General features: G+C 44.2%; 1 protein-coding gene across 5 annotated transcripts in view; it reads right to left on the bottom strand.

Annotated features, from left to right (window-relative positions):
• Nucleotides 1–3,365: 3,365 nt before the first annotated feature.
• SH3TC2 (SH3 domain and tetratricopeptide repeats 2) overlaps nucleotides 3,366–23,570 on the bottom strand; it is a 70,684-nt gene continuing 50,479 nt past the window's right edge. For all 5 annotated transcript variants that reach the window (XM_014852586.3, XM_014852585.3, XM_044777860.2 and 2 more), the window contains exons 13-17: nucleotides 14,104–14,254; nucleotides 11,915–12,037; nucleotides 10,286–10,436; nucleotides 7,836–8,032; nucleotides 3,366–6,185 (exon numbers count right to left, since the gene is read on the bottom strand). In XM_014852586.3, the coding sequence (XP_014708072.3) occupies nucleotides 5,994–6,185; nucleotides 7,836–8,032; nucleotides 10,286–10,436; nucleotides 11,915–12,037; nucleotides 14,104–14,254 (814 nt within the window). In that variant the 3' untranslated portion in view covers nucleotides 3,366–5,993. The remainder of the gene's footprint in view (nucleotides 6,186–7,835; nucleotides 8,033–10,285; nucleotides 10,437–11,914; nucleotides 12,038–14,103; nucleotides 14,255–23,570) is intronic.

Raw genomic sequence — 23,570 nt, 5'->3', positions numbered from 1 at the left:
TCTAAATCCTGCTTCAGTCCTCGAACCCTGCACCAGCTGAGCGCTCAAACCAAGTCACCCACACATGTGGCCTCAAGCAAAGGAAAAAGTGAGGCTGAAGAGGGCTTCAGACCCATGTCCCTAATGCAGGACCAGCGTTCCCAGCCATGCTCCGGGTTTCACTGCCCATCTGAACTTCGAGGCTTATATCAAGAAAGAAACCAAATGTGATTGAATTGCAAAGTGGCAGATAAAACCTAGTATGAAAGAGTTTAACTTAACTTTAAAATAATAAACTGATGGGTGAGGTCATAGTAAGCATTTTTTAGAACATAAACCATTTGATTAACTCCCTTTAAAAATAGCCTCCTTTGTTTTGAGTCTGAAATAGGCTTCTTTCTTCTTTGTGCAAAGGCCTGTCCCCATAGATAGATGTGCTTCGGCCACTTCCTCATCTGAAATAAAGATGGTAAACAAGTCTTTATCAGATAATCTAGTGTTTACACTATGTGCCGGGCACTGTGTGTGCTTGGTACTTTTACGTGTTCTGTCAGATATAATTCCGACAGCAATGGACTCAGAGAAGTTAATGAATTTGTTGAAGGTCACACAGCCAGTAGGAGACAGATTCTAACCCAGGTATGCCTGATTCCCTTACCCCAACTCAGGACTATTGCCTGGGGAAGTGCAGGGCCCAGCCCCTTGAATTTCTCCTTCCTCCCTTCCTGTTGTTCACACATCTCAGTAGGAGAATTATCAAAAGGGAGGGAAGTCGGGGCTGTGGCTGTGGTTAAAAGTTCCACGTGCTCTGCTTCTGCAGCCCAAGTTCGTAGGTTCGGATCCCAGGCGTGGACCTATTCCACTCACCAGCCATACTGTGGAGGCATCCTGTACACAAAGTGGAGGAGGATTGGCAATGAATGTTAGCTCAGGGCTAATCTTCCTCAAGCAAAAAAAAAAAAGAGAGAGAGAAAGATTGGCAATAAATGTTAGCTCAGGGTGAATCTTCCTTATGAAAAAAAAAGAAAAAAAAAGGGAAGGAGGTCAAAATGGTCAAAGTCATAAAAAAACAAGGAAAGACTGAGAAACTGTCACAGACCAGAGATTACTAGCGAAATGTGACAACTACATGTGATGTGGTACCCTGGCGGGATCCTGGATCACTAAAAGGACTTCGGTGGGGAAACGTGAAAGCCAAGTAAAGACTGCAGTGTGTCGTTGTGGTACCCAGGTCCTAAAGGTCTCCCACCTTCCCTCCTGCTGCCCTGTGATCTATTCTCATGCTGCTTCCAGAAGCATCCTTCCAAAGCACAAATCTGACGTTGTCTCTCTCTCCTTCTTATAAATTTCCATGGCTCCCCCTCGCCCTCAGGGTGAAGACCGAAGCCCTCAAGGTCTGTCTCCAGCTCCCCTCTCCAGTCTCTTCTCTGCCCTCCTCTCCCTACCCCCTTGATTCTGCTCCAGCTTTGCTGAACTCGTTGCTGTTCTCAGAAAACACCAGGCCCTCTCTACTCTGCATCTTTGCTTGACACATGCCCTGTCTGTCAATTCCACACCCCTTGGCCTGCAGTTAGAATTAAGTAAATTCCTCTCTCACTTAGACGTCACTTCCTCCAGGAAGCCCTCCCTGAAGCCCTTGCTCCCATGCCTGGGTTAAGTCCCCTCTTCTGAGTCCCCATAGCACCCTGTAATTAGCTCCCATCACAGTGCTTCTCATCCTGAACCATGTTCATATTATAGCGTTTGCCCTCTCCCTCTCATACAACTGAAGCCCTACTTCCCTGAAATGGGACTTGCACACGGAGACATGGCATTAAATAGCACTGACTCTCATTGTGGGGAGGTGAGTCCTCTGCGTGCCTTTCTCCGTTTCTCTGATTGCTCAAGAAAAAAGGTGTTAGTTTGTCTTCAACACTTCCTGCCGCTTGTTAACCTCTCTCTTTTCAAATAACGACCGATGAAGCCTAGGCTAGGCACCTGAAGTAGGCAACGGAATCTATCCTGAATTTAGCACATCATTTTGTTTTCATTGTGTTTGCTTTTGTTGATGAAATCCTATTTATGGAAAGCAATACAAGTTTCTCTTCTACATAGACTAGTCATCCTTTATAAAATTAATTTATATGAGTAAAGGAAGTAAATCAATTTAGAAAAGTTTGGTAAGTGGCTGTTCAGGTGGTGCAAGTGGTGAAAAACGCATGTATACCCACATGCGTGTGTATGACATGCACACAACAGTGAAGGTCACCCCGAACGAGAGAGACCCTGTCATTAGTGCAGCTAAGTCATGAGACCCAGGGCACTGCTGTCTTTGCCACTAACTACCCACGTGACTGGGAGAAAATTACTCTTCTCTTTCTCAGTTTACTCACCTGTAAAAAGAGGAGAATAAAATTGGACCGTAAAAATATATGATTTCATCTCTCAGATACGAATTTCTCTTCCAGCCCATACAGTATGGAAATCACACTGCTGGAAAAGAACCCAGAAGCGATCACACTTTTATATTAGAGATCAGAGATCTGAGGGTTAGAGGTTAAGTGACTTGCACAAGATCACATTGCAATTTAATATCAAATTCAAGATCAAAATCCAGGTTTCCCGACCCCCTGGTGATCCGTTCCCCCCACTGCATTCTGAAACCCTCCACTCCTATATTCTCCCTTCCCCAGATAAACTTCTGTCCAAAAGTCACATTTTACTTACAAAGCACAAGCAAACACACATGCACATATGCACACAGAGACGCGATATAAAGACACCTTAAAATAACAGAAAAGCAAATAAGAAAAAGATAAAGGCGAGATTGGATTTCAGAGCATTCACAATATTGGAGAGGGAAGTAAGCACCTAAAAGCTGAGGAAACATGTCCCAGGGTTTTCCACGATGTTGTAATTCCCTCCCTGTTCTTTATTTAGATCAGATTCTAGGCGCCAGGAGGTCACGCAAGCTTGGGGGCAGGATTACGGTAAAGAGGGTAACTAATTCACCTTGACTACTCTATATGTATAATAAAACCTGCTGACATAGAGACCAGATCCAATTGCCACTTCACTCTCTGTGGCTCATGAAAAAATAGCACCAACACGATCCAAAGGGAATAGTTAACCACATTCTTAAAATGGGATTTTTAAGCACTTTTAAAGACTATTTTAGCAGAGCAATTTGCATAAAGACTGTAGTGATTGCAATGACAGAGCACAATGTTTTTCTCATTAAAAAAAAAATAGCCCTACCCTTATCTTTGGAAATGCGCTGAACATTTTTATAACTGAGCCGGTTTAGAGGCAAATTTACCAGATTTATAGGTGAACCAAAATGTACAGAATCAGAAAATTTTAACCAAAATTCCCAATGAAATGTAAAATGAGTAGATATAAAGCCCTTCACTTAAATATACATATTTATTTAAATATTTATTTATTTATATGTATCTTTGTAGCAATTGAGAAAGACCTGGCCAACCAGAAGCTCATGTGAGAAGATATTTCATGATCATAAGCTCAATGTGAGCCAATGGCAAGATGTGGCTGCTAGGGAGAAGAAAAATCTTAATGCAACATTAAAATACACATTAAGTTACATTTAGTACAGTAACATCCCTCTGTATCTCCACCCACCAGCCAATACCAAAAGCTTGCTGCAGTTATGGGAACCACACCATCAGAGCGACAGAAACTGGCATCTGGCCAGAGGAGAGCAATAGGTCAGCGGGAAAAGGGAGAGGGTCTGAACCCCAGTCAACTGGGGAATGGGTCACCGCTTGGGTTCCAGGGCAGAGCAAGCCATCTTCAAACACAAGATGCGTAACCGTTCTGGAACGCATGTGCCCTTGTCCATCTCCCAGGAATGTTGTTGAAGGGACTCTGCGTGGGAGGTCAGGCTCATCCACAACATCGCTCCACCCTCAGGAATTTTATGGTTTGTGGTAGGAGCAAAACCACATCTATTTGACATAGTGGTGGATTAGGTCACTTCCTTTCCTTCCTAGAGAAGACCACTCTCTAGAGTAGAGAGCATTTTGACAACCAACCAAGCTCCTGAGAGAAAACAAGATGTACTGATGTCTAGACAAGCTCGGTGACTAGAAGATGCAATGTTGACTCAATTACCACTCCCTTCCCACTTCACCACACCACCAACTGTTCAGTGGCCCAAGAAGCTAGAAATTAAAATCTGAGCTGCGGGGCATGAGGTGGCGAGCCCTGTGGCTAGATCTTCTGGGATGTTCCCACATTTCAGAGCAAGGGTGAACACCTGCATCAGGATCACTTAGATGCTCGTTAAAAATCCACATTCATGGGACATCTCCCAGACCTACTGAGTCAGAATTATTGGGGTAGGAACCAGAAAGTTCATTTTCAGCAAGCTTCCTAGAGGGGTCTTTTGCATCCTCTCTGAGAACCGTGCTTCCAGAGCAGCTCCTCTCGTGCTTTCCTGTGCATTATAGTCACCTGGAGAGCAGGTTAAAGCTGGGGCTCTTAGGCTCCGGAGACTGATTCAGAGGTCTTAGGTGGGCACCAGAATTTGCCTTTCAAACAACCTCACAGGTGATGCTGATGCTGCTGGCCCAGTCAGTGGACCATGCTGTGAGTTCACTGCCTTAGAAAATCCTGGATTCCATTATCCAAGAACTCAGATAGATATGGTGGTAGGCAGCTGCTGAAATGGTCCCCAACGATTCCCCACCTCCTTGTGTGGGCTGGACCTAGCGACTCACTTATAACAAACTGAATAGGCAAAACTAATCGGATGTCCCTTCCGTTAGGTGAGATGAGAAGACAGTGACCTCCTTCTCTCACTCACTCTTCTTCTTCTCACTTGCTCGCTCCGATGAAGCAGGCCACCATGTTGTGAGCTGCCGGATGGAGAAGCCCACATGGCGAGGACCTGTGGGCAGTCTCTGGTCCAGAGCAGGAAGTGACTCCCACCAACAACAATTTGGGTGAGTTTGGAAGCAGGTCCTCCCCTAGCTGAGCTTGAGGAGACCACAGCCATAGCTGACACCTTGATCATAGCCTTTCAGCCAGAGGACCCAGCTAAGTCCCACCTGGATTCTTGCCTTCCTGCAGAAACTGTGTGATAATAAATGTTTCAAACCACTACATGTGTTCTGGAATGATAGATAACTAATAGAAATGCTTTGTCAGGGAGCTACTCTGAAATCAATATGACATCTTGGTAATATTTAACCCATCCTTCAAGTCTCCCGTCTCATCTCTCCCTATTCTAAAGGAGACAAATGAGTATATAAATGTAAATGGGTAATATTTAATAATACACACTATGCACATGTAATTTACGCCATAATTTTCTTAGTGCCCAATTTTTACGCCTTGGCCCTTGGGAAGCTTCCCTGGGGTTTCTGGAAGGTTATTGGGGGACAGAGCCTCGCAGCAGGATGGAGACAGTGAATCCCAAATCCATGTCAGACCTCACAGCCTGGGCGTTCCAGCTGGCTATTCTGAGGCTGTGTCTTTTGAGCTAAGAGCATGGTGAATTCCTGCCTGCCAGTCCTCATGATGTAGAGGAGTGGCACCTCCTTTGGTCCTGGCTGAAGAGAGAGAAGAAAGAAACTACCAATTTCTCTGCTGGTGGGGGGAGGGGTCTTTCCCTGAGCAAATTCAGTGAAGAGAGCAAAGTGCAGTCCCCTTGCCTTCTCTCCAGTGCCTGCCTGATTTCCTCACTGGGGGAAGGAGACAGGTCTTCCAGGGGCAAGGTTTCTCATTTTCTCTAGAATTGCATGTTGAGAAAGTGCATTTCAGAGTCTGTATGTGTGGAAAGGCCACAGGAAAGGCTTTAGACACAAAGCCAGGACTTCTCATCCCTGCTCCATCGTGCACTCCTTGTGTGGCCTGGAATGAGTCCCTCTCCCTCTGGATTGTGCTCTTCCCACTGCAAGATGAGAGGGCTGGGCCAGGTGATGTTGCGGACCTTCCAGAACAGTGTCTAGGAGTCTAGGGTGAGGAGGCAGCTTCTGGTCACAGCATGGTCAGAGATAGGACAGCTCTCTTCAGAGGGCCAGCCCCCCGCCACTCAGCCAGCGTGCCCGCTCTGAGGAGCGCCCAGAGGGGCTGCTGTGCCACAGGGGGCTCTGGCAGATGTTGTCCAGCCTGCTTCTAATGGTGTCCTGCAGCTTCTCATCACCCAACAGGACCGCTGCTGCCAGGGCCAGCCAGAAGTAATCAGTGGCATCATGGGCATCCTAACCCCAAGGCATGGGAGCAAAGAAGAGACAGCATTAGCAGACATTTCCAGGAGAAGCTGGGAGGCAGTGCTGGGAACTCTGAGAACTGTAGCTTTCCCACCCCCACCTCCTAGTTCCCTGGGGGAGCTGCTCCCCACTCCACTGTAGTCCCATGACATGGCTAACCCCAGTGGCCATCCTCCCCAGGCACAGGGGTGGCACCTTACCCAGGCTCAGACAATTGTGAAGCAGCATCACCCTGGGCATAGTGCTGCAGGGATGGATAAGTGACTCAAGCTGACCTATCCCAGTCACTCCCCAGAACCTTCCAGTGTGACATAGCAGAGAAAACGGTCCCTTACCCTTTTAGATGTGGGTTTGAGCCTGCCAATAGCTGGAGGGGAAGGAGGCCAAGAAACAGAGAGAAGTGGAAACATACAGAGACAAGAGATATAAAGAAAGGTGGGGGAATCCATGACAACATTTGAGTACCAGCATTTAGAACAACCCATGACGACATTTGAGTACCAGCGTTCAGAGCTACCTGAAACTCAAGTTACACTTGAGTTTTCCAGTTACTTGAGCCAATAAATTGTCTTCTTTGCTTAAGCTAATTTGAGCTGAGCTCTTCCTCTTGCAATCCTTACAGCCCTTGGTTGATGCAATCAGATCACACACACTTTGCCCCTGACCCACTTCCTGGGAGCAGTGGGACAGAGGCGAGATGGCTGGGAGTCCTTCACTACATGTAGGGATGAGGAACAAACGCTTTTTTGGGTGAAACTCAAAAAGGGATGTCTGGTTCCCATTAACCCTCCTAAATCAATAATTAATTCAGGCCAGAAACAACTCTGGCAAATAAGAAAAGGACAGTAGAACTGCCCTGAGGGTCCCCTGGGGAACAAACACAAGCGTGACTCAGAAGCCACTGCATTAAGAGATTAAGAGTTGTGCTGGAGCAGACAGGGGCCTCTGGGAAGGGGAAGTCAATGCCCAGGGACACGGTTCAAGGGCCAGAATTCTGTCAGAATTTCAGACCACTAGCCTAGTTCTAGAAGTGGCTAGAAAAATAAGAAGTTCTGGATTCAACTCCAGCAGAGTGAACAGAAAAATCAAGGCTAATGCCTTCTTAGGACCAAGGCATGCTTACATTCAAAGACCCCACACCTCGTTATCTCAGACATAGTCACAGATTTCTCCTAAATATAGTTTTATATAACTTTATAAGAAGTGAGTTGCAATTTACTGGTTAATCTATAACGTTTTGTAGACAGAGTTAAGCATTAAGTTTGAGTTTCATTTTAGAGCTTATAGTTCTTTTGTTTTGGGGGCCTCAAAAATGTATTGTTTCGGGTCTCATCTATTTTCAGAGGCCCTTGAGGAGCTCACAGGCACTAGGCAATGTGCCCCTAGTACCTGATAGATAAAGTGGCCACAGAAATCATAGCAGGGCAAGGAGAAAGAGGAGGTATGATCTGTCTTTTCAGCAGAGATGGGAGCCCCTTTGAGGTCTCCAATGGGGCTAAGCATCCCCACTGGAGCCACTCCCCACCTTCTGAGAGGAGAATCCCCATCTGGGCCCTCTCAACTCTACCCTGAAGGCTCAGGGTCAGGGGAGAGTATGCTTGGATGGTAACTCTCACGTGACTTGGGAAGCCTGGCTCTTACCTTCAGCTGGTAGAAGGTGAGTCGGCCCAGGCGATAATACACCTTGGCATAGTACAAGGCTTCCTTGGGACTCTGCAGCCAAGGTGGACAGAGGGACAGAGTCTTCAGGTAGCAGTCCTCAGCCATCTCGTACATGTGCAGGGAATAGTACACAGTAGCCAGACGGTGAAAGGCCACCAGCTCCTGCCTCTGATCTCCTAGGAAATGGAAGACTGAGAGAAATATCTTGCAGCCAACACTTTGCATCATTCACTCACTCACTCATTCTGAACAATTTTTAGAAGGTCTGCTAGGTGTCAGGGACCAAGCTCGGGACACAGGGAACAAAGCAGAAGAAGTCCTTCCCTCGTAAGGCTGATGGACTCACAGGATACAGACGTTCCCTAAAGAATTCCACAACTAAAAGCAAAATGTGAAATCCCCTTTCACAAAAGCCCCTGTGATCACTAATAAAGGGAAGCCTCATTTCAATCGGAGTCAGGATGCCAGAAGGGGGAGATCCCATGCAGGACCACTGGAGGTCAATTACAGACCCCCACAGAAGTCTCAACGGGAAAGAATCATTCATTACTGGAAGAAAGGTACATTGCATCCCAACAGAAATCAACTACACGAGCGATTCAGCCAATGAGAAATCACCGCCGCCCTAAACTCTTGCTTTTTTCCAACGGACTTTCGTGCAAAACAACTCCTCCCAATTTCCTCCTTTTTCTCTATAAAATAATGTTCCTCTCCCTCATTTGTTGGATTTGCCTATAGATCTCTACAGCATGCATATCCCAAATTGCAATTCTTTGGCTATTCCCAAATAAACTCCTTTTGTTGATAAAATAGCTAGCTGTTTTATTTTTAGGGTTGACACAGTTGTGGTAAGTGCTACAAAAAAAGATGCAGGGCTCTGTGAGAGTGACTAACCGGAGGATGTGTGCTGGGCAAGGTGTTCTGGGATCATTCCTAAAGAAAGCTTTCTCCATATTGCAGAGGTCACTGTAACTTGGGATTCTGGAAAATCCCTGTGATGGGACATGGTGAGAAGACTAGCTTGATGGAGTAGCCAAAAATTCCTAGAAATGAAAAACTGTAAACAAAGTATGACTTCCAAAGTATGTCTTCCTTGCCTAAGGGTCTCTCTCCTCAGAGAGTTCTCTGGGGCTGCCATCAGCAGCAGGCACCCTCTGCTCCCTTCCCAGCTCACAGTCTCGGATAGCTACAGAGACCCAGCCACTTTTAGCCCATGCTTTAGAACCTGGGTTTCTAATGGGTCTATGGCCTCTTGTTTTGGTTTTTGGTGGGTTTGTTGTTTCAATAGCTAACTCCTTTACTAGAAAGTGGCCTTCTAAAGAGAACAAATGCTTCCAGTTTTGCTTTTGGAATATTTGCAAGGTAGCTGTTTGATGCAATCTAAAAACATCACTTGTAAGTTTCAAAGAAACAAAAGCCAAAATTAGAAGATCCAAGGGAGAGAAAATTCTCTGCTATGGAAAAATCCAGTCACAGGGAAGTGGATGAAGGGTGGACACAGCCTCATTTCAGCCTTTGCCCTGGGAAGGAGAGAGTCCACCTCCGAGGGAGTCGTCTGGGGCCCTCAAGGCCTTTCCTGAGATTAGCGCACAGTCGCTCAGATAAGGTTTTCTGCCATAAAGAAAAAGGTAGGAAAAGGAGAGGGAGTGCTCTGAAGTGCAATTAGACACAATAAAGTCCAGTACCAGCCACTTCTCATGCCACTGAGAATGCCCAGAAGTCCCTTCTAGAGCGTCACCAAAGCCTCCATTTCCCCTACATCTAATCAAGGCTCCTCTAATCAAACCTGCTTTTCCTCAAGCATCAACATTTTAGATGAGGTTTTGTGTGGGTTTTTAAAATCATTTTTCACTCTGCCTTTTTTCTGTTTTAATGTCATATTGTTTCCCACTAGCTTTTGTGGCAAATGCAAGCTATTTCAGCTATGTAGTGAATTAATGGGAATCTGACATTCATTTACATTTCAATCCCGTGGAGAAAATGTGCTTTTGACTAATAATCAACCAGTTAAAAATGTAGGGCACAGTGCTTTCACGGTGGCGGGGAGGGGCATTGCCTGTCCATAGGATAAAATACCATTTGCCCTGTACTCTGGAATAATACCAACTGTAATCTAATAATTAGTGTGGCACAGGTAACACTTATCACGGACTTATGGACCAAGCGCTGCGCTGCGGGTTTGCCTGGGTAATCATTGGTCTTCCAATGGCATGAGGTGGGCGCTGTGGTTAATCCTGATTGGCCGATGACAAACGTGAGGCTTACAGACAGTAAGCAGCTTGCTTAATTAACGTCCCCCTGACTGTTGGACCCAGGGTTTGAGCCCAGGCAGTCTAACTGCACAGCCGATGCCATTACTGCCTTGTCGTCCCTTCTAGGAGGGTGTTCACCCCTTCCAGCCAACGAGCCAGACAGTTAAGACCACCTACCTGTGACTGTGCTGAGTCTGGCCGCCAGGGTGGCAAATTCTAAAGCCTTCTCATAGCCTTCCAGGCTGATCTGCAGCTCTGTCAGCTTGTTGAAAATCCGGAGCTCGCTTCTCACCGCCTTCATCCTCCTTGCTAAAGGAACAGCCCCAGCCTGAGAACAGAGGCACAAAGAACCTTAGTCTAGCTCAGGATCCACACTACATACCATACTCTATGAGGCTTCCTCTCCACTGGCAGGGGCTGAGGGGATGGCAGTGATTAAAACCAAGAGGATCGAGGGGCCTGCCCCATAGCATAGTGGTTAAGTTCATTTGCTCCACCTCAGCAGCCTGGGTTCATGGATTCAATCCTGGGTGCCGACCTACACATCACTTGTCAGGCCATGCTATGTTGGCATCCCACATACAAAATAGAGGAAGATTGGCACACATGTTAGCTCAGGGACAATCTTCCTCAAGCAAAAAGACAAAGACTGGCAACAGATGTTAGCTCAGGGCCAATCTTCCTCACCAAAAAAAAAAAAGAAAAGAAAAGAAAAACCAAGGGGATCTGCAGTGTTTCCCTACATGACTGCTCAATTCACTCTCCTGGCCCTTGCTCTTGGAGTCTCTGCCCAGATCTTAGAGGTGGAACAACTAGAGGTCATCAGACCTCCTAAAACTGGGGAAACTGAGAGCAGGAAAGGGAAGATAACTTTTCTCAAGGTCATGTGGGGAGTTACCCCTCCCAGCTATGTGCGCCCTCAGCACCCCAGTGCTAATCTATCAAGTACATATATAGAGCGTGGACATAATGTCTGAGAGTGCCCAATAAATGCTTATTTCTATTGTCTTTATTACGATAAAATTTCAGGCAGTTTCATCATTTCTCTGATCCTGGGTTTTCTCATCTATGAAACGCGTATGAAAGTGAGTACCTCAGAAGTCAGGGATGTGCTTCTTGCTCTCCCAACCCCCACCTCAGTGCCTGGCCATATTGCGTCCTTGATAAATGTCTGAAGCTGAATAAACCACTGAACAAGCAAATGAATGAATATCTGGATAAGTGAGATTTTAGGATCAAATAAGATAATGAGGTTTCCCAAACTTGAGTCAGCAATGAACAACAATTATGATATTTAACACCTGGACATTTACTTAATTAGTATTATTTCTTAAATCAACTCTCTTTTATTATCTTGCCTCATCTTTGCAATAATATCCATGAAATCATGGATTTGATGAGCTGGTGTTACACATTTTTAATTTTTCAAAATATATTTTAATGCATATTTAATAAATAGTAAAACAAAAGTGCTCATCCTGGGACCAGTCATCTCCCACCACATCACCAGTGGTACATGGAAATAGTCTGGTAAATGTAGAAGTGTTCTACAAATTGTAAAGTACCATGTACCCAAGAGATGTAATTATTATGATGTTTTCTCCCAGGAAGGAGAGAATGACAGAGTTTATCAGCTCCTTCTTTAAGGGCCTGCTAGATTGAAGAGAGGGAGAGCATGTGGGCACTGGATGGGGAAGGGAAGAAAAGGAAATACCAGCAAGAGAGGGGAAGGGGGCCCCAGCCATGTGGCCCTGCTCACGTTTGTGCCAGGGCCTGGCTGGGCACGCTGCACAGCCCAGGACTTACTCGATAATACTCCACTGCGCGATGCCTGTGGCGGGTCCCGTTGAAGAACACGTCACCTGCTTCTTCATAGAGTTTGAGAGCCAGGGAGGGCTCCTCTGACTTCAGGGCTTTCTGGATGGCTGCCTGAGTGGGACAGAGATGGCTGTCAAAGGCGGAGAGAAGGACTTCCAAACGTCCACAGGACAGGCGGCAGTGAGATCTGACCACCTAGCTCAACCCTCTGCTTAAGTGCCCCGAATCCTGAATTGTCCTCCACTCTCGGAGGGCTGGTAGGAAGACTTCGAGATTCTATAGTCCTGCATTTCCCCATCGTGGTGTGAGAGATTACTTTGGTGGCCTTAGAAATGATTTTTAACAGTACACAGACAAACGTTTATGTTTTAATAGTTAAGTATTTATTTTAAGGTGTTTAGGGAAAATGATTAATAATACATGAAAACCTGTGATTTCAGATAGCACGTTTAGTGTAAAAAGCTAAGTTGACATGAAGTTGACTCAAAAAAAAAGAAGCAAATAACAGTACAGAAGGCACACGAATATGGCAAAACCATGAACTTGATGTGTAAACAACTGAAGTTTGGCAACCAGTGACGTCATCCAACACCTACACTTTGCAGATGCAGACACCAAGGCTCAGGAAGAATAAGGAACGTCTCCAAGATTGCATCAGTAGTTAGCAGCAAACAAATGTTAGTCTGCCAGCCTGACACCCTTCTCCTGGCCCCAGTGACCTCTTTTTCTCAAGCCAGCTGTTTCATATTGCATCTCAACAAAATGTGATGAGGAAGTTGAGGAGGGGAGAATGTCCCACAGCATCTGCAGCACAGCTACAGGACCTAAGGTAGAAGCCTTAGGTAGAGAATGATGCACTTCAGCCACAACGACCCTGCAAAATATCAAGTTAGGTGGCAGTGTGGGGTTGGGTAGGCCTGGGACCAATTCCAGCCAATGAATTGCCGGGTGAGTCCCCTCAGTTATTATCCATATGCAGCTACCCAGAGAGAGAGGCAGTGAGATGGCATCCTGCAGTCAGGAGGCTCTCCCGCCAAGCAACGAACAGCCCAAACATCTCCCTCTGGGCCTCCATCTCTTGGAGAGTGAGAATCAAGACTGAATTCTCTGCTCTCTGAAAACGCTTTCAGCTCTAAAATCCTAAGTCAGAGCAAAGGCTGAGAGTGAGGGCTCTAAGTCAAGCTGCTAGTGTGCAATTTTCACCACTTACTGGCTGTGTCACTTTGGGCAAGTCACTCGGCCTCATCGGGCCTCATCTGGAAAATGGGAATTTCAATAGACACTCCTGCCATGTTTGTAATGAGGATTACACTACATCACGCATGTGATGTGTTTAACAAAGTCTCCTGTGCATACGAAGTATGCAATCAATGTCACACAACCATTAGTAAGTCTCTTTAGAAGTGAGTTCGTAAATTTAAGTAATAGAATAAGGGGAGTAAAAAGGGAGAAAATAAGAAATGGGAAAGAAGAAAAGATAATGGACATATTTTAGATGAAACAAATCTTATATGCCGTGATAATATCAGTACGTGCTAAGTCCTAAGCATTTGTAAATGCTTACTATGCAAATGTATTTACTATGCAAGTGATATACCTAAATCCTTACCCTAAGAGATAGGGTTCATCCATGAAGAAACTGAGGCCCGGAGGGCTCATAGAGCAGGCCAAAGGTCACACAGTCCATAATCGATGGCTCTGTGATTTGATTCCAGGCCTGTCTCTCTTCAAAGCCCAGGCCTTTAATCAATACACTCTGCCATATCTCAGACATTAAAGGTATGCAAACAAAAAAATCATAAGAGAACAATAATGTTAACACCCTGCATGCATCAACCTCACCTCTAGTTGCAGCAAAACCCTGAAGTCAAGGTGTGTGTCAAGCTTTGGAAAGATGAATATACTTGACGTGCCAGGTGAGTGAGTCTCCCGCCATGGTCTTTGAGAGCTCACAGGTGTACAGTATATGGGTCTCAGGGACTGCCCTTTGCCCCCTGTATTCAGCCTACCAGATCGCCCTGATTTCCATCTTGTGTCCAGGCAGCAGCCCATGTTGACCCTCCCTCCAAGGACTTGGCGAGGACATCTCCTTTCTCTAGTTCCAGCTGGTCAATTTGGAGGGTACAGCTGCCTCTCCAAATGGCCCAGGTGAGCAGATGAGATTGCGGGAGGCCTACCTGCAGGTACAGCTCCACCAGCTCATCTTCCTGCATGAGGTAGTGAAGTCGCCCAGCCCCGAGCCAGGCCTCGGCCGCCTTGTCTCTCTCCTCCAGGTCAATGAAGATACGCAGGCTTTCCTTGATGCAGGTGAGGGACCTCCTGAGGGACCTGGGAGGTGGAGATGGACTCATTAGGTGTGAGGACTCAAAGGGGGCTCGGAGTCACTTAGCACATGAGGAAACCAAGGCCCTGGGAGGAAACAACCTTGTTTCAGATCACACAGGGAGGCCAGGCCTGATTTGAATCCCGGCTGTGCCTCAACCAGCTGTGTCACCTTGAGAAAGTACAGAACTTCTCTGTGCCTTGGTTTCCCCATCTGTAAATGGGGATATAATTATACCTGCCTTGGAGGGTTGTTGTGACGATTAAATGAGATAAAACTAGAGTGCTCAGAACAGTGCCTACCACAGAGTAAGCACTCAGTGAATGTTTAGATGTTAATTATTATTATTATTACTGGTCCATCCATCTTTCAACTACAGTATAACATTGTTTTTTGTAAGCACCTAACACACCGTAGATGCCAAATGCACAGTCTATTGAATAAATGCACAAACGAATGATCACAGTGGTGACTTTAAATCATCCAAAAGATTTTGATGTTTGTTTAAGAAGAAAAATCAAAGAAGGGCAACAGCTTTAAAAGGTTGGTGCTTAACAGAGTAATCTTTACTTATCTGGAAAATTATCTTAGATAGAAAACTTCCCCCATGACAGGGATCAATGAAGAAATGAGGTCTAGGCAGCGTAGTGTGGCACAGATTCATAATTCTAGAACAACAAGGGGCACTGGGCATTATCTAGAAAGTAGTTCTCAACTCCGGCAGCGATTGGAATCGCTCAGAAGCTTTTTAAACACACAGGCACAGGCAAACTCCCCCCAGTGTGTTGACACACCATGCTAGCCTGGGACGCTCTGGGAGTGTGGCTCAGGCACCAGCATCTTATAAAGCTCCCCAACAGGGACTCTGTTGTGCAGCTTGGGTCGAGACTTGCTCACCTAGTCCAACCCCCTTATTTTACAGAGGAAACAGGCCCAGAGATGGGAAGTGACTTGTGCAAGGTTACACAGCACATTAGGGAAAGATCCAAGGCCGGAACTCCCTTCTCCTGAGTCCCAGCCCAGGACTTGTCGCAAAACACCCACATCCCTCAAAGCGTGATTTATAGCCCACCTGCATCAGCATTACCTGGGGAGCTTATTAAAAACACAGACTCCCAGAGCTACCTCAGACTGACTCGATCAGAATCCTCATGCTTGCAAGCCAGGAACCTGAATTTCTGAGACGCACCCAGCTTATGCTCACACACACCGAAGCTGGAGAACCACTGCACCGAATCACCCAAATCCTTCTAGAAAAACTGGTCGTCATCAACCAAGCCTGTGGACAGTTAGGAGGTCCTCATCAAACATGGTTATCATCTCATCGTGTGCAACCCAGCCCCAGGCCCCCTGGTGCACAGTGATGGAAAGAAGCGTTGCCTTTGACTAATGAGGTCCTGATTCGTCTCGGTGATGAGGCAGCTGTTGGCCTTCTGGAGAATGTGCCAGGCATTTGGCGCTTGTCAGTACTGAGAAGAAAGACCTCAGGTTTTCCTCACTGCCCTGTTCTTCACATGGGATTTGTCGACATGCAGGCTGGGCTCTGACCACCCTCTCTCCAGTATTAGAATGTGAGATTGCTGCTGAGACTGTGCTGTGAGCTCAGGAGCCACGCGCAATGCTGAGGTGTCACCAGCCTCCTGGCTGAGCTGGGGCAACCACAGCCCTCTTACTGTAGGAAGCCCTGTCCTTCTCCTGCCCGCTCCACACCCGCAAACGTCACGCAGAGTTAACATGTTCTACAGGCCTGGCCTCCACCGCCCTCCCCACTCCCTCTGCAGCAGCTGATGAAGACAGGACCCACACATCTCATCCTGATCCTGTCTCCAGCTGTTTTGTTTATTACCATATGCTGTCCTGGGAGACCCTTAGGCTATGGTTGTTTTCTTCAGACCCCCAGGGAGCAAGATTTGCATTATTACAGAGAGGCCAACTCACAAAGCAGGCATTTACTTCTCAGACCTTTTCTCTCCAAGCTCACTATGACTGTGGACAGGACGAGAGGACATCAGTTTTTCTCTCCAGGAAACATCCCACAGGGGAAGGGAGGATGTACGGAGGCCAGCTACTCACACAGCGCTATCAAGACTCCTTGTGCATGCAGGGTTTTCTAAAGACCGCAGCCTCCCACCAAGACTTACCCCTGACCCATAACCTCCAGCAAAAACAAGTGCCTTATGGTCTGAAATTGGGAGGGGGTCTCCTGCTTCCTCTGTTCTTTTCTATCACAACTCACCACCCCATTTTTCTACATCTGCCAGTAGCTGTGCTATATCACCCACCAGATGAGCCACTGGCTTGGTCTGGAAGATCCCAGCATCCCAATTCCTCTAGCCACCACCTGTAGGCTCTAGGTGTGGCTCAGCTCCCAAATCAAAAGAAGTAAGGAGCCCAGCGGACGGAACAGCATGTCCCAAGCCCCAAGGCACTCCTGGGCCACCTACACCTGGACCCTGCCAGGCTATCTCCTCTCCTCTCTCAAGTCTTTTCTTTCTCTCATTTTTCCTGCCCCCAAAGTTCAATCTGTGCAGCTGAGTCCTTTTTTCTTGCTTCCTGCCTGGACATCAGCCACGAGCCTGTGGCCAGGTGACCTCGATACACCTACATTCCCAGACTTCCTGCTTCCCAACCTTGCTGGGGCTTTCCAGATCCCCACCCTGCCTGGATGAATGTCTGACCTCTGGCCAGAGCCCCACCTCCGCTAATTGCTCCTGTCCTGTTTCCATAATAAGAACTGCCACTCACCAAGGGCCTAGCCTGTGCCAAGTGTTGGGACACAAATTTTCAGTATACATTTTCTCATTTAATCCTCATAGAAACCCTAAGCTTACAAGGGTTCTTAGCCCATTTTGCAAATAAAGAAACCCAGTGGGTTTTTTTAAAAACTTGTCCAAGTTTGCACTGGTCATTTCTAAGGATTTATTTTGAGATCTCTGCTATTTTGTCTTGTAATAACAGCAACGACAGTAATTGTCACTGACATTTACTGAGCGCTTAGCATGTGCTGGTGGCTTTACATTTGTAATCTCATTTAATCATCACAATAGCACTAAGAGAGCAGTACTATTGTATTCATGTCATAAATGGAAAAAATAAGGCTCAGAAAGGGTAAGTGACATGGACCAGGTAATATACCCTGTTTAGACCAGGATCTAATCCTGAGGATCTAATCTGACTCCAGAGCCCCCTCACACACTCTGAAGCAGTGCTCAGTCCCTGGCTCAGAAGTCAGCACATGGGAAAGGTTTTGCTTCTTTGACCACTTGAGCAACCTGGAAGTTTCCTAGGACATTAGCTACCTCAAACCTTGAAAACAGTTTCCTCATCTATGAAAGTGGGGTGGTGATACACATCATAGCCTTGGGATCAGATGAGAACACGTCAGCGCAAGAAATTCTTTCCTTGTTTAGGATTACAGAAATGTTAGGGATTAGTCATATTAGTTATATTGAAAACCAAACATTGAAGCATTTTTTTTCAGTTCCACAGGAATAGGAAGTATAAGGATAAGAATAAAAGCCATGAGTAATGACTTCTAGGCTACTGTTGTATTTACATGCAAAGAATCATTATTTTGTGAAGACTTCCTGCACGCAAGGCCTTTCTTTTTTCTAAAAATAATATGCATACGCTTAGTGGCACTTCGCACAATTTATATGTACCTTTGGTGATTATGTATATAAGGTCTATTTCCTAAACTAGTCTATGAGCATTGCGAACTCAGGGACTGTATCTCCCTTGTCCAGCTTTTAGCACAGTGCCTGAGCCACAAGAAATCCTCAGTGTATGTTGAATTGATTCAGTAGAGCCACGAAGTTCTCCTGAATGCCACCTGACTCAGCTCCAGAGCAAGGTACCATCTATATTGAGTCACCTGGAGACAGAAGACAAGACCTTCAAAGACCCCTCCCATTGAGAGATTGAAACACTTTATCAAACTAGGTTCTATCATTGTCACCTGGAGGCAGAGAGAGCAAGACTCTGAAGGTATTGGACAAAAGGACAGCAAAGTGTCCCAAGGCAAAAACCCAAAGGCTGGGCCAAAGTTTTCATCATCTCCTTGCCCTCCCCTTCTATCCTCCACCTCTAAACCCTAGAGAAAGTCTTTCAAATAGGAGGAATTAAAATGAGTAGAAAGGCAGCATGGGTAGTGAAAGCCACCGTAAATTGAGGGTTCGGGGATCTCAGCTAATACCAGTAAAACCAACTGGTGTCAGGAGTCTGCACTCTTTATAGCAGGCAGCGATCAGATCAAACGAAAAATGAGGCCACTCTCATCCATACAGTCCCAAGGAGTTTCATGATGTAGACATCCACATCTATTCTTTAGAGTGAAAATTATTGACTGAACAGGCAGAATACATACAGAATATCCACTCTAGACCAGGGGTTGGCAAACTCTGGCCCGTGAGTCAAATGCAGACTTCCACCTGCTATCGTAAGTAAAGTCTTATTGGAACACAGCCACACTCATCCATTTATGTATTGTCTATGACTGTTTTCGTGCTACATCTATAGAGTGGAGTGGGTGTGACATAGACCCTATGGCCCACAAGGCCTAAAACATTTACTAGCTGACCTTTTATTAAAAAGTTTGCTGACTCCTGTTCTAGACTCCGACTGGGCATCAATCCCTGCTGTGTGGCTCCATGCACGTTACCTGGCTTCCTTAGCTCTCAGTTTCTACAGGTCTTTCTACCTCCTATGGCCATCCTAAGATTACACCTTGCTTGGTAAACAGTGCATGCTCACTGAATGCCTGCTGTTACTATTATGACCACCATTTCACTATAGACGCTCACTGTGCAAGTCTAGAGTGGCCTGCACAACCCCCTACCCCTAGTCAACCTCCACATCCCCTCCTAGGTGACAGGCTGGAGTCCTCTCTCTTCTTTAGTACCCATATCCGGATGAACATCAGACCCTGTCTGTTGAACCTACAGAATGTCTTTCAAATGTGTCCCTACCTCTCCATTGCTATTGCTATTCCCTTTGCCCAAAATGCCATTCTACTCTTCTCCACTTCTCCAAATCTTACTTATCTGTCAAGGGCGTCCTCAAATACTACCCCTTCATGACATCTTCCCTGACAGACGCTCCCATCCCTTAGCTGCAACTGAGCTTTCCTTTGCCTCCAAACCTGCCCCTGCAGATGCCTGCCCTCTCTCCCATGAATACTTCCTGCCTTTGCTCACTATGGCTTTGAGCTTTGTGAGAATGGAAATCCCTTGGGGGGAGTTAAGTTGAAAAAAATTTGTTCATTACATCAAAACTCACTTAATAAATTCCTCCCAGAAATTAGTGCCAGGAAAAAGTCTGCTCCAACAGATACATTTGTTTACGTACTTTAATTAGACAGTGAGAACCTCATATGGCTTTCCTCTTTTTACCTCAGCTGGCAGGAAGCTTAAGGCTAAATTACAGTAACCACCTGCAGGTGCGTGGAAACACCTGTTTACCTATGTCTGTTAGCCAGTCTTTGTTAACTTTTTTTCTTGAATGCTCCGTAGGAGTAGGTGATTTATACATGCTAAATAAATATAGCATTATAGCGTGTTCTCCTTGATGAACTGAGCATTCTGAAATGGGATAATCACCTTGTGTTTGCAGAGGTTTCCTCCGACACCTAAGGCACTTGCCCCTCTTCCTCATAGTGTCACTCATTGGTGGTGAAGCAGGAGAAGTGGACGTTTATTTCCTCCCAGTTATACAAATAAGAATCTCAGAGCCTAGAGTTATAGAATGTTAGGCTTCAAAGGTCCTAATCTGGATCAACTTCCAGAATGATGGAGTAAGGATCTCAAAAGATCCACTCCCCCATAAAACCAATGAGAACACTGGCAAAAACTGTCACAGTCAACTTTTTCAGAACTCTGGAAATGAAACAAAAGCCTGCAACAATTCAAGGAGCATTTATTTAAGAAAAACAGCTGAATCCTGTTAAGAATAGTGAGATTTGTTGCTGTTTAACTTGCTCTAAAAGCATCTCCTCCCCGAGCTCTGTGGCAGCCTCGAAAACCAACAGCCTCGTCATCACAGTAGCTGGGAAAACCAGCAGCCCAGCAGCCACTGGAAGGGGCACAATGAGTTTGGAATTCCCCACTGTTCTATTCCCACGGAAATGTCACTATTTGATGTGTCTGGGAGTTCCCTGAAAGCCTGCATTCGTGGGGCTTTTTAAAATTGAACCTGACACAGAGCTCACTCACTATAGAACGTTCTCTCCCCTGAGGTATTTGTCCAAAAACATCAGCATCAATTGTCTGACACTGATGCTGCCTGAAGTGGTGAAAACATTTGGAGCAAACAAGAAGGTGACAGAAAAAAAATAATAAAAGGAAAAATTTGAGAATAAGATGTCCATAGGAGGCTTTGAAAAGCTCCAACATATTCCCAGGAATCCAGAAGGCCACACGCCTGTGCAAAACTGCATGCATGCCCAGGAAACACCTGAGATTGTTATAAATTAAGATGTTAATTGTAATCCTTAGGGTAACCCCTAAGAAAATAGCTGAAAGAAATACTGTAAAAGAAATGACAAGGAAATTTAAATGGTACACTAGAAAACATCTATTTAACATAAAATGAGGCAGCAAAGGAGTAATTTTAAAAAGGTGTAAGACATATAGAAAACAAATAGCAAAATGGCAGACATAGTAATTACAGTAATTAAACTAAATGTAAGTGGACTGAACACTCAAGTCAAAAGACAGAGATTGGCAGAATGGATTTTAAAAAAGAAAGAAAAGAAATGATCCAACTACATGCTATCTACAAGCAATACACTTTAGATTCAAAGACACAAATAGATTAAAAGTAAAAGTATGGGAAAAGATACTCCTTTCAACAGGAGCTCGAGTGGCTAAACTAATATCAGATAAAAATAACAAAATTGTCACTAAACACAATGAAAGAAGATTTTATAATGATAAAAGAGTCATTCCATCACGAAGACATAACAATCAGAAACATAATGCACCTAAAAACAGAGCCCCAAAATACACAAAGTAAAAGCTGACAGAATTGAAGAGAGAAATAGACAATTTCTGTTCAACAATAACTGGAGATTTCAATACCCCATTTTCAATAATGGATAGAATAATTAGACATAACAACAAAACAAAATAGAAGACTTTAACTATAAACCAATTCAACCTGACAGACATCTGCAGAACACTATACTGAATGGCAGAATATGCATTCTTCTCAAGTACACATGGAACATGCTCCAGAATAGACAGTAGAGGAGGCCTTTCTCAATAAATTTAGACCTTATAAATAAATTTAAAAGTAATGAAATCATACGAAGTATGCTCTCCCACCAATGGAATAAAATCAGAAATCGGTAACAGAAGGAAATTTGCGGGATTCACAAATATGTGAAAATTAAACAATATACTCCTGAATAACCAAGGAGTCAAAGAAGAAATCACAAGAGATGTTGGAAAGTACTTTGAGATGAATGAAAACAAAAATACAACATACCAAAATTGGAGTGAAGGAGGTGCCCAGAGAGAAATTTATACCATAAATATTTATATAAAAAAGAAGAAAGATCTCAAATCAATAACCTAACATTCCACCTTAAGACACTTGAAAAGGAAGAGCAAAGTAAACCCAAAGCAAACAGAAGAAAGAAAATAGTTAATATTAAATCAAAAATAAATGATAGTGAGAATAGAAAAACAAAGAAAATCAACAAAATCAAAAGCCGATTCTTTTAAAAAGCAAATCTCTGATCAGTCTGATGGAGAAAAATAGGACACAGTGTGAGGCAAGCGTACAATTTTATTTCTTTGTATGTGTATATACAGTTGTCCTGGCACTGTCTGATGACTGCTTTTTCCTCCACTGGATGATCTTGGCTTCTTTGTCAAAAATCAGTTTATCATAGACACAAGCATTTATTTCTTGACTCAATTCTAGCTCATTGATCTATATGTCCATCGTTATGCCAGTACTGGACTGTCTTGATTGATGTTATTTGGTGGTGTGTTTTGAAATTGGAAAGCATTACTTGTTCAATTTGGTAATTCCTTTTTGGGATTCTGGGAGCCTTGCAATTACATTTGAATATTAGAATCAGTTTGTCAATTTCTACAAAGAAGCCAGCTGGGATTCCGATAGAGGTTGCATTTGAATACATAGATTATTTGGGGTATATTGCCATCTTAATAAACTTCTGATCCCTTACTATGGAATGTTTTTTCATTTATTTAGATCTTCTTTAAATTCTTTCAATGGTATTTTGTGGTTTTCAGAGTATAGATTTTACGCTGCTTTTGTAAAATTTAATCTTTTACTTTAAATACTTTATATGTGGTAAAAATACTAGGATAATTAAAAATAAATATTTTATTCTTTTTGATGCTATTGTAAATGGAATTTTTCTTAGTTTAACTTTCAGATTGTTCACTGCAACTGTATGGAAATATACTTGAATTTTGTGTGTTGGTATTATGTTCTACAACCTTGCTTAACTCATTTCTTAGTTCTGGTGGTTTTTTGGTGGATTCCCTGGGATTTTCTATGTACGTGATCCTGTCATCTATGAATGAAGACAGTTTTGCTTCTTTCTTTCCCCCCAGAAAAAAAAAAAGAAAAATAAGAGAAAAGACTAAGAATTAAGGTAGAGACATTATTACTAACAGAAATAACTAAAGTAATAAAAAGGATTATAAGGGGGTACTATGAATAATTGTATACCAACAAATCAGATAATCTAGATGAAATAGACAAATTCTTAAAAAGATAAAAATATCAAAACTGCTCAAGAAGGAATAGAAAATCTAAATAAACCCATAACAACTAAAAAGAGTGAATTAGTAACGAAAGAAACTTCTAACAAAGAAAAGCCCAGGCCCTGACAGCTCCACTGGTGAATTCTACCAAGCATTTAAGGATGAATTAACACCAAACCTTCACAAACTTTCAAAAAATAGAAGAGGAGGGAACATTTCCCAACTCATTATGAGGCCAGTATTACCCTGACAGCAAAACCAGACAAAGACATCATCACAGGAACAGAAAACTACAGACCAATATCTCTTATGAATATAGATGTAAAAATACTCAACCAAATACCAGCAAACTGAATCCAGCAACACAGAAAAAGGATTCTACACCATGACCAAGTGAGATTTATCCCAAGAATGCAAGGTCAGTTCAATACTAAAATCAATCAATTTAATATGCCTTATTAATAGAATAGAAGAAAAACCCACCTGCTCAGCTCAATAGGAGCATAAAAAGTATTTGATCATAACATTAATAAAAAAAAAAGTATTTGAAAAAATTCAACACCCTTTAATGATAAAAACA

Source organism: Equus asinus, chromosome 9 (genome assembly GCF_041296235.1).
Source record: "Equus asinus isolate D_3611 breed Donkey chromosome 9, EquAss-T2T_v2, whole genome shotgun sequence".
In the NCBI taxonomy this organism is placed as follows: domain Eukaryota; kingdom Metazoa; phylum Chordata; class Mammalia; order Perissodactyla; family Equidae; genus Equus; species Equus asinus.
This window is presented reverse-complemented; position numbering and strand designations above follow the sequence as displayed.